Here is an 11068-nt window from a genome sequence, read left to right as displayed (position 1 = left end):
GGGGTCGCCTAAGACCATCCTGCATATCAGATATTTACATTATGATTCATAACAGTAGCAACATGACAGTTGTGAAGTAGCAACGAAAATAATTTTATGGTTGGGTCACAACATGAGGAACTGCATTTAAAGGGCCAGAAGGTTGAGAACCAATGGTCTAATTAAACAACCTGATTTTAGAATGATGAGGCTGAGAGTCTACCTTGGGTGACAAACTAGGAAAGAGATTTCAGATAGGAAGAAAGATCGCCAGCTGCCCCAGAGACGCACTGCATGCTGTGGTTAAATACTCAGACTTGAGAACAAGAAGCCTGGGTGCAAACCTGAGCTCCATTAGTTACTAGCTGTGTGATCTTGGGCAAGGTACATAAATTCTCTATACTTTAGCTTCTGCATTTATAAAATTGGCTGGATGGTAGTAATCACAGAAGGATTAAATAAGTTTAAAGTACATAAAATGCTTAAGACAGTGTCTAACATATGGTGACATATACCTTTAAATGTATCATTATTCTAGCCACCACTAATATTCTTAAAAACCATAGCATTCCTAGTTGATGAATTGAACATACAAAGAAACCCATAGGTACCATAACCAACTCTCTCCTTTTATAAACAACAAAGGATGAATGAACTGGTACAAATCATCTTTGTAAACCACCAATCTGATCATTTTACTGCTTGCTGAACATCTAGCCATAAAATATTTGCAAATCATCTATATATATAAAAAGCCAGTGACCGGAATGCTGCAATGACCAGAACAACTGGTTGCTATGATGCCCACTGCGGCCAGCGAACTGGCCCGATTGGGGGGTGGGGCCGGCCAGCCAACCTCCTGCCCCTCTCCCTGCCCAGCCCCACCCCAGATCGGCACCCCCACCCCAATCAGACCACCCCAGCTTGGCACCCCCACCCCAATCAGGGACAGACTGGCCAGTCAACCACCTGTGGCCCCTCTCCCCAGACAGCCCCCCCCCATTGGCCCAGGGCCCCACCCCTCAGCCAGTTCTGCCCCTAATTGCCCCCCCCACCAAATCGGGGGTGGGACTGGTCGGCCAACCTCCCCCAGCCACTGACCCCTGCTCATCCCCCCACCCCATTCGGGGGCAGGGCTGGCCGGCCCACTGCCCACAGCCCCGCCCCACAGCAGGCCCCGCCCCCAATTGGCCCCCCTACCCCAATTGGAGGTGGAGTCCGCTGGAAAATTGTCTACAGCCCCTCCCCCAGCTGGCCTGGCCCCAGTCAGGGTGGGCTGGCTGGCCAACCTCCCGCTGTCTCCTCCTCCCGACAGGCCCAGCCCCAATCTGCCCTGATGCACAAATTTGTGCACTGGGCCTCTAGTATACTGGATAATGGCTTAATATCCAGAATATATAATGAATAAACTGGTAAAAAATGGGCAAAGGACTTGAGTAGAAATTTCTCCAAGGGAGACATATAAAGGTCCACAAGCCTATGAAAAGATGCTCAACATCACTAATCAGAAAAATGCAGGTCAAAACCACAGAAATATATTGCATACTCATTATATTGGCCACTATCACCCCCACCCCCAACAGAAAATAACAAATGTTGAGAAATTGAAGTCCTTATACATTACTGGTGAAATTGTAAAATGGTGTAGCCACTATGGAAAAGAGTATGGCAGCTCCTCAAAAAATTAAAAATAGTACTATCATAAGATTCAGTGATCTCACTTCTGGGTATTTATCCTAAAGAATTAAAGATGGCATCTCGAAGAGATACTCACACACCCATGTTCACTGCCACATTATTCACAGTAGCCAGTAAGTAGAAGCAACCTAAATGTCTATCAAGGGATGAATGGATAAAGAGCGTGTAAATACATACACTGGAATATTATTCAGCCTTTAAAAAGTAAGAAATTTTGTCAGATGCTACAACATGGATAACTTAGAGGGCATTATGCTAAGTGAAATAAGCCAATCACAAAAAATCAAATATTGAATAATTCCATTTCTATGAGGCTTCTAAAGTAATAAGACTCAAAGTCCTGGCCAGGTAGCTCAGTTGGTTAGAGCTTCATCCCAGTATGCCAAAGTTTCAGGTTCATTCTCCTGTCAGGACACATATAAGAAGCAACCAATGAATGCATGAATAAGTGGAATAACAATGTCTTTTATATATATATACTAGAGGCCCAGTGCACAAAAATTTGTGCACTTGGGGGGAGGGGGGTCCCTCAGACTGGCCTGTGCCCTCTCGCAGTCTGGGACCCCTCAGGAGATAACGACCTGCTGGCTTAGGCCTGCTCCCGGGTGGCAGAGGGCAAGCCCAATCCCTAGGTGCAGCCCCTGGTTGGGCTCAGAGCAGGGCCGATTGGGGAGTTGGGGCGCCTTCCCCTGTCATGCACAGAGCAGGGCAGATTGGGAGGTTGTGATGCTACCCTCAGTCACGCTCAGGGTAGGGCCGATTGGGGGGTTGGGGCACTGTCCCCTGTCACACTCAAGGCAGGGTCGATGGGGAGGTTGCGGCGCCACCCCCTGTCATGCACAGAGCAGGGTCAATCAGGGGGTTGGGGAGCTCCCCCCTGTCACAGAGTAGGGCCGATAGGGGAGTTGGGGCACTGCCCCCTGTCACACTCAGGGCAGGGGGGATCAGGGGGTTGGGGTGCTGCCCTCTATCACCCACAGAGCAGGGCCGATCAGGGGGTTGGGGCGCCCCCACTGTCACACTCAGGGCAGGGCAGATGGGGAGGTTATGGCTCTACCCCATCACACACAGAGCAGGGCCCGTGGGGGGCGGGGGGGTTTGGGCCCCGACCCCTGTCACACACAGAGCTGCAGGGCGATCAGGGGGTTTGGGCGCTGCCCCCTGTCACTCTGATCCCGGTGCCAGGAGGCCTCACAGCTCCGCTGATCCTGGTGCTAGGAGGCATATTACCCTTTTACTATATAGAATAGAGGCCTGGTGCATGGGTGGGGCTGGCTGGTTTGCCCTGAAGAGTGTCCTGGATCAGGGTGGGGGTCCCCACTGGGGTGCCTGGCCAGCCTGAATGAGGGGATGATGGCTGTTTGCAGCTGGTCACACACCCTTGAGGGTGGGGGTCCCCACTGGGATGCCTGGACAGCCTGGCTGAGGGGCTGAGGGCTGTTTTTCGGCTGGGACTGAAGCTCCCAACTGCTCCTTTTTTTCTTTTTTTTTTTTATTCTGGGCCAGCTTTAGCTCTGAGGCCTCGGCTGCTGAAAACAGGTTTCTGACCTTTGTTTACCGTCTGTATTTGATACAATGTTGCGGTCCGGCTGGCTGAAGCTCCGCTGAGTAAAGCAGGTTTCTGGGGGTTTTTTAGCTTCTTTATTCGCAACATAGTTGCTTAAAGTTGCAGCTGAGAGGCCGGCAAGTCAGGCGGGGAAGGTTGGAGTTCTCCGTCACTGAAGCAAGCAAGCCTCCCTGTTCGCATCAGCTGCCTGGCTGCCAGCCGCCATCTTGGCTGCCAGTTAATTTGCATATCTCGGCCCTACTCTGTGAGTGACAGGGGGATTAGCCAATGGGAAGGGTAGCGGTCGTACGCCAATTACCATGTTTCTCTTTCATTAGTGTAGATACTGGAGGCCCAATTCATGAAGATTCGTGCAAGAATGGGCCTTCCTTCCCCTGGCTGCTGGCACCGCCTTCGCTCTGGCCGGAGCTGCCTTTCTGCCTTCACTCCAGCCCAGAGCCGCCTTTCTGCCTTCGTTCCTGCCCGTAGCTGCCTTTCTGCCTTCCCATGCTGTCCAGAGGCCCAGAGCTGTTGGGGTGGTGCAGAACGCTGGAGTCATTGCCATAGCGACGATGCAAGTGTCCCGCCCTGCCCCTGGCTGCTCAGCACCTGCATATACAAATTAACCCACCATCTTTGTTGGGTTAATTTGCATACTTACTCCTGATTGGCTGGTGGGCGTCACAAAGGTATGGTCAATTTGCATCTTTCTCTTTTATTAGTGTAGATATATTTTTATTGATTCAGAGAGGAAAAGAGAGATAGAAACATCAATGATGAGAGAGAATCAGTGATCAGCTGCCTCCTGCATGCCCCACACTGGGGATCATGCCCTGACCGAGAATTGAAGTATGACCTCCTGGTTCATAGGTCAATGCTCAACCTGAGCCACACCAGCTGGACAAAAATGTCTCTCTCTCTTTGTCTTTCTTCCTCTCTCTCTCAAATCAATAAATAAAAATAAAATAATTTAAAGCAGCACCATTCAGTATGGTAGCCACCAGCTACATGTGGTTACTTAAATTTAACTTTCAAGCAATTAAAGTTAAATAAAATTTAAAATTCAGCTCCTCAGGCACCTTAGCACATTTCAAGTACTTAGTACTGATGAGTGGCTAAGAGTTTGTAGACAATCCTGTTATAAAACATTTCCATTATCACCGAAGGAGCTATTGAGAGAACTCATTCGGTCAGTGATTCTCAACTGGAGATGACTTTGTCCCCCACGGGGCCAATGCGTGCACATGTTTTGGGTTGTCACGACTTGGGGGATGCAACTAGCACCTAGTGGGTGGAGGCCAGCGATGCTGCTAAACAAATCCTAAGTGCCCAGGGCAGCGCCACAACAGAGAATTACCTGGCCCCAATGTCAGGAAGGCCGAGGATGGGAAACATATCCAAGGAAGGCCTTGGGTGGGTTTTCCCTGTCCGACCAGAATGCTGACTTCCCTAGGATTTGAATGGGTTCATCTACTAGTACAATCACCAGCCTGGTGAGCATTTTTCAGAATATGTGGCATGAAGTCCAGTTTCTGCCTCAGATTCCTGGGATCCCTCGCTGTATTTGGGATAGGATATTACAATCCAGACATCTTCGTCCGGCTGTGTTTTCAAGCCTCCATACTTCCCTGTGAGTGTGGGGAGACCCATGGGATATAATCCACACACCTCAGATCAAGAAGGGTTTTTTCCAAGGCCAGCTACAGTTCCCAGGCCAGCTCTGCCCCGAGCTAAGAATGGTTTTTACATTTTTAAATGTTTGAGAAGCAATCGAAAGAGTATTGTTTTTATGACACGTGCAAGTTACATACATTCAGGTTTCGGTGTCCATAAAGAGAGTTCTGTTGGAACCCAGCTGTCACTACCACTTACTAAGTGATGTCCTTGTCTGCTTTCATTCCACAGCACGGAGCTGAGCAGTCCACTACGTGAGGCCCAGAAAGATGAAAATACTCTTTGCCCCTTTTCAGGAAGAGTTTGCTAATTCCTGCTCTGGATACTAAAGATCTTGGTGGAGTTTTTTTTTTTTTTATATTTTTCCTTTCATTTTTTTAAAAAGATCATAATTATCCTGATAATTTGCAGGCGTAGACTCAGATCAAATGGACTTTCCTTGGGAAGCAGCGGCAGGCGGGGATTAGCGGCCATGCAGGGGCGTTCGAGTGAAAGATTCCTCTTAGGTGAATTTAGGGAACAAAGGCCCCCTGGTCAATGATTTCTGTGGGTATAAAGTAAAAGGGGGGCTGAGTTCTTTTGTCAGTTTTGCAGCACAAATCATACAGTTACTGAATACCCTCGGTCGCCGCAGTTTTCTTTTAATGCTTAACTCCGTGACCTCACAAAAATAATTGCTGGGAAGCAAATTTACTTAGCCCGGCGCCTTTATCTGCTGGCCGAGGGGCTCAGCCCGTAGTCATATTGTTTATGGAAATGTGAGAGGGGGCGGGGAGGAGAAAGAACACAATTTGGCCGGAGAAGATGGATGAATTGAAAGGATTCGAGGGATTTTGTCTTTGCTTTATAATTGGAGTCAGGATTTCCCTGCCAGTTACCCTTCCTTTGCAGACGTGAAATCTCCCCGGCTCCCGCCCTAAGTCCTAGTAAACGCTTTCTCACTGGGCTGGCATCTGGCTTTTAAAACCCTGTCGTTTTTATAATTATGATGAATATTACGACTTGTCCAGTGAATAGGCTTTTTCAAACTCTGAGAATGTCTTTCGCTGGAAAGGAAAAAAAAAAAGTTGATGAAAAATGATGAGTATGCCTTCGGGCCGTTGTGACTTGTTGTTTAAGTCCACAAGAATTTTCACTTCGGGTGCACCCATCAGCCGTGGCTCGCAATCTGCCTTGGAATTTTACTTTGAGAAATGGCAGATTGTATCTTGGAAGAAACCTCCGCAAATAACCTGACTTTGTCCCAAACCCTCATTCTAGAAAACAGATGAGCCCGTGTTTACAGTAGGGATCACCCTCAGCGATTTAGGGATTGCCTTGGTGGGCAACAGAATAGGGACACCTCCCAGCCCTTTAATTTTATAAAGTTAAAACCTGCCGTGGCTGCAGCTGATAGGAAAAAAAAAAAATGAGTATAAAAAAAATGAAAGCAGAAGTTAGCAGGCCACACCGGGTTAGTTGGGGAGCCGCTCCGAAGGCACTATGGAGCTTGGCTCCCTTAGGAAAACACTTAACCAGCCAATCAGTCCAACCATCTGATAACTGCTTATCTGCTCTAATGCGATTGAGATTCCTTTTGATGGCTCTTTGCATTCCAGTCACAAAGCTCATCTTAGGTAAGCACCTTGAGGAGAAACAAAAAATTCATGTGTCTCAGCTTCTGCATTCATGGAATTTTCTTTTCACAATGGAAGGAAACAAGTTAAGCTGGGGAGCCGAGGGGGGGGGTCGAATGGGGGGGCTCAGAGAATTGAGTACCTTTAAAAGGGAGGGCACAGTGTTTAATTCGTGTGGAGTGCCCACACAAAAAAGGTGAAGCACTTGTTTCTGGCTAATGGTTGAGAAACCACCAAAAAAAAGAGAATATTTCATGGTGCCAGAAAACTCTGTCAATCCACACGTCGGTGTCCATAAAGAAACCTCATTGGAATGCAGTTTCCAGCCTCTGGAGCTAAAATAGCAAAGAGATCTTACAGGAGAGGGAAACACAGAAGATGAATTGGCTACTCTAGTCTCCATTTTTATTTACTTTTCATTTTTTAAATTTTACTGAGTTTATGCCGAAACCGGTTTGGCTCAGTGGATAGAGCGTCGGCCTGCGGACTGAAAGGTCCCAGGTTCGATTCCGGTCAAGGGCATGTACCTGGGTTGCGGGCACATCCCCCAGTAGGGGGTGTGCAGGAGGCAGCTGATCGATGTTTCTCTCTCATCGATGTTTCTAGCTCTCTATCTCTCTCCCTTCCTCTCTGTAAAAAATCAATAAAATATATTTAAAAAAAAATTTTACTGAGTTTAGAGAAACATCGATTTGTTGTTGCCCTTATCTATGCATCCATGGGTTGACTCTTGTGTGTGCCCTGACTGGAGATGGAACCTGATACCTTGGCATATCAGGACAATGCTCTAACCAAGTGAGCTACCGGGCCAGGGCCTCTTGTCTCCATTTTAAAAAAATATATGTTTTTATTGATTTCAGAGAGGAAATGAAAGGGAGAGAGATAGGAACATCAATAATGAGAGAGGATCATCGATGGGCTGCTTCCTGTATATTCCCTCCTGGGGACTGAGCCCGCAACCCGGGCATGTGCCCTGGACCAGAATCGAACCTGGGACCCTTCAGTTCACAGGCTGACGCTCTATCCACTGAGCCAAACCAGCTAGGGCATCGTCTCCATTTTAGGCTACCCAATCACGCAGGAAAAATTAAAATGTGTGTAAGTGAAGATTTCCCGGATTTGGGAGAATCATAACTTGGAGTGTGCCCCCCCCCCCCCCCCCCCCCCGCATCCACAGTTCTTTTATAACCATCTACTCCAACAGTCTTCTATAAAATGGGAGAGAAGCAGGGTGCCTCTCTGATGAGAGTAAAATTAATAAACAGGAAGAGCCTGGCACACAGTAGGTGCTCAAAAACATCTTAGCTATTATTCTTATTCTTACGAGTTATTTGTTCACAGCAATTGTTCCTTTTCTTTCTTCCTCTTTTTAATCCTCACCCTAGAATTTTTCCCCATTGATTTTCAGAGAGTGGAAGGGAGGCAGGAGGGAGGGAGAGAGAGAGAGAGAGAGAGAGAGAGAGAGAGAGAGAGAGAGAGAGAGAAACATCTATATGAGAGAGACACATCAATTGGTTGCCTCTCGAATGAGCCCCCACTGAGGCAAGGGATTAAACCTACAACAGAGGTACGAGGTCTGTACCCTTGACTAGGAATCAAACATGAGAACCTGTGGTCCTCAGGCGGATGCTCTAACTACTGAGCTAACCAGCCAGAGCTGTTCCTTTTCTTGACTATTTGTCATGGAGAGCAATTTGACAGTATTCATTAAGTTTTAAATCAGCCCTAGCCTGTTTGGCTCAGTGGATAGAGCGTTAGCCTGTGGATTGAAGGGTCCCGGTTCGATCTAGGTCAAGAGCACATGCCCGGGTTACAGGCTAGATTCCCAATAGGCGACTTGCAGGAGGCAGCCAATCAATGATTATCTCTCATCATTGATGTTTCTATCTCTCTCTCCCTCTCCCTTCCTCTCTGAAATCAATAAAATTATATTAATTTTTTTTTAAATCAGTGTGTACTTTGACCCAGTATTCAATTTATAGGCATTTATCCCATGGGTTAACTCCCAGTCCATGTGTCAAACAATTCATATATTTGTTTGTTTTTATTCCCATACCATGTCACGAATAATTCTTTCAGCTCTGTAATTAAGAACATACACATTTAGGGTTACATCATTTGGTGAACTGACCCCATTTTATCCCTGCTAGTGTAGCCACTCCATGGTATTATGAGTAGCATTTACATGGTGCATCTCTTTCTAGTCTTTGCTTCTAATATGTCTTTATACTTAAAGTGGGTTTCTTGGAGACAGCATATAGTTGGTTGTTGCCTTTTTATGCAGCCTGATAATCTCTGACTTTTTAATTGGAATGTTTAGGTCATTTACACTTGTGTAATTTTTGATATGGTCAAAGTTAAATCTACCATCTTGCTTTTTGTTTTCTATTACCTCATCTGTTCTTTATTTCTTTTTCCTGCCTTGTTTGGGTTAATTGAATTATTTTTAGGATTTCATTTTATATCTACTCTTGAACTGTTAAGCTATATCCTTTATGATTGATTGATTGATTGATTTAATCCTCACCCGAGGACATTTTTCCATTGATTTTTAGAGAGAGTGGAGTGGAGGGGGACAAACACAGAGAGAGAAACATCAATGTGAGAGAGATACAGCGATTGGTTGCCTCCAGCACGTGCCCTAACGGGGGCTGGGGATGGGCCTGCAACCGAGGTACATGCCCTTGACCAGAATCAAACCCGTGACCCTTTCGTCTACCGGCCAACACTCTATCCACTGAGCTACACCGGCTAGGGCTAACCTTTTATTTTTTAGTAGTTGTTCTAGGGCCTATTATGTGCATTTTTAATATCACAGTCTACCATCAAATGATAGTAGAACACTTCACATGTGATCTGAAAGCCTTGTGGTAGAGTATTTCCATTTCCCCTCATGTCTCCTGTGCTGTATTTGTCATGATTTTTTATTGCTACTTATGTTATAAATCCTAAAATACTTGCTTTTTGCTTTAAATCAGGGGTCCTCAAACATTTTAAACAGGGGGCCAGTTCACTGTCCCTCAGACCGTTGGAGGGCCGGACTATAGTTTAAAAAAAAACTAGTCGGCTGCTAAGCAACAGGCAGCGGCGGCAAAAACACCCGGCGGGCGGATAAATGTTTTCCGTGGGCTGCGTGTGGCCCGCGGGCCATAGTTTGAGGACCCCTGCTTTAAATAGTCAATTATATATTTTTTAAAAGAATAAACTTCATTTTAGAACAGTTTTAGGTTTAAAGAAAAAAAATGTGAAGATGGCACTGAGCATTCCCATATCGTGTTTTCCCTATTACTGACAATTTACAATAGGATGGTACATTGCTTGCAATTCATGAACCAACATTGATACACTATTAGTAATTAAAGTGCATACTTTATTAGATTTCCTTTAAAAAATTTTTAAAGAATATTTATTGATTTCAGAGAGGAAGAGGGAGAGATAGAAACATCATTGATGAGAGAGAATCATTGATTGGCTGCGTCCTGCACGCCCTCTACTGGGAATTGAACCCACAACCAGGGCATATGCTGGGAATAGAACTGTGACCTCTGGGTTCATAGGTAGACGCTGAACCACTGAACCACACTGGCCGGGCTGTCCGTGTTTTTTTAAATTGACAGTTTTGAGGAGTACCGATCAAGTATTTTATAGAATGTATTCCATTGGGATTTGTCTGATGTCATATGTTTGTGGAAGAAAGACCACAGAGGTAAGCCATTCATATCATCTCATCTCAAGGGTACATACTATCAACATGACTTATCACTGTTGATGTTAACTTAGAGTACCTGGTCAAGGTTGTATTTGTGAGATTTCTCCACTGAAATTTTCTTTCCCCCCTCCTTCCATGCTGTATTTCAATGATCTTCTAAAGACATTAAAAACAGACTGGGAATCAAATTGGCAACCTCCTGAGGCGTGGGATGAGCCTAACCAACTGAGCCACAAGGACGAGGGCAGTTTTCCTTTAAAGGTAAATTTATTCTCCATGCTAACTCTGGCTGAGGAGTCCTAGGGAGTGCTCTGACTGGCTCAGCATGATCCCTTGTTTAGTTCTGAACCAATCAGGAAGGCAGTGTTGGTAGTAGGTGGTGAAACAGAGTTCTCTCGTTGGCTGATCTATGGGTGGTGGGTATGGGATATATAATAAGGCATCCGGATTGGCAGCCTCCCCATGATCCCATGAGTGGGAAGAGAGTCTCCAAGGAAGCTAGGTGGCCTTGGGAGACAACCTTGCTGGGAAGACAAGAGCAATTTACTGCACAACTTCAATGGCCGCCATTCTCATCGAATCACAGAGCTACACATATCCTTCTTCCTTCCTAAAATTCCAAAAATGTCATCTCAGCTACCCAGTGTTAATATATAGTAAAACAGACTTACCCAACCCCCCTAGGAGGCACCTCGACATCCAAGGGACTCCATCTGGCTCCATTTCAGTATCTCTGGGTGATGTGTCTTCCTCTGCTTTAGTCTGGATATGGCGTATGTGGAACTGTCAGTTTAAGACAGAATAATAAGTTTATTTACCTCCAAATCATAGACTCCCATTATATAT

At 46.0% G+C, this 11068-nt stretch overlaps 1 protein-coding gene across 1 annotated transcript in view; it reads right to left on the bottom strand.

Moving 5' to 3' along the window:
• Positions 1-10964: 10964 nt before the first annotated feature.
• The window catches only part of ZFP64 (ZFP64 zinc finger protein), a 249068-nt gene continuing 248964 nt past the window's right edge, over positions 10965-11068 (bottom strand). Inside the window, exon 9 of the mRNA XM_059705286.1 lies at positions 10965-11005. Within this exon, the coding sequence (XP_059561269.1) occupies positions 10980-11005 (26 nt within the window). The 3' untranslated portion in view covers positions 10965-10979. The remainder of the gene's footprint in view (positions 11006-11068) is intronic.

The sequence above is a fragment of the Myotis daubentonii genome, chromosome 8 (assembly GCF_963259705.1).
Source record: "Myotis daubentonii chromosome 8, mMyoDau2.1, whole genome shotgun sequence".
NCBI classification, from domain to species: Eukaryota; Metazoa; Chordata; class Mammalia; order Chiroptera; family Vespertilionidae; genus Myotis; species Myotis daubentonii.
This window is presented reverse-complemented; position numbering and strand designations above follow the sequence as displayed.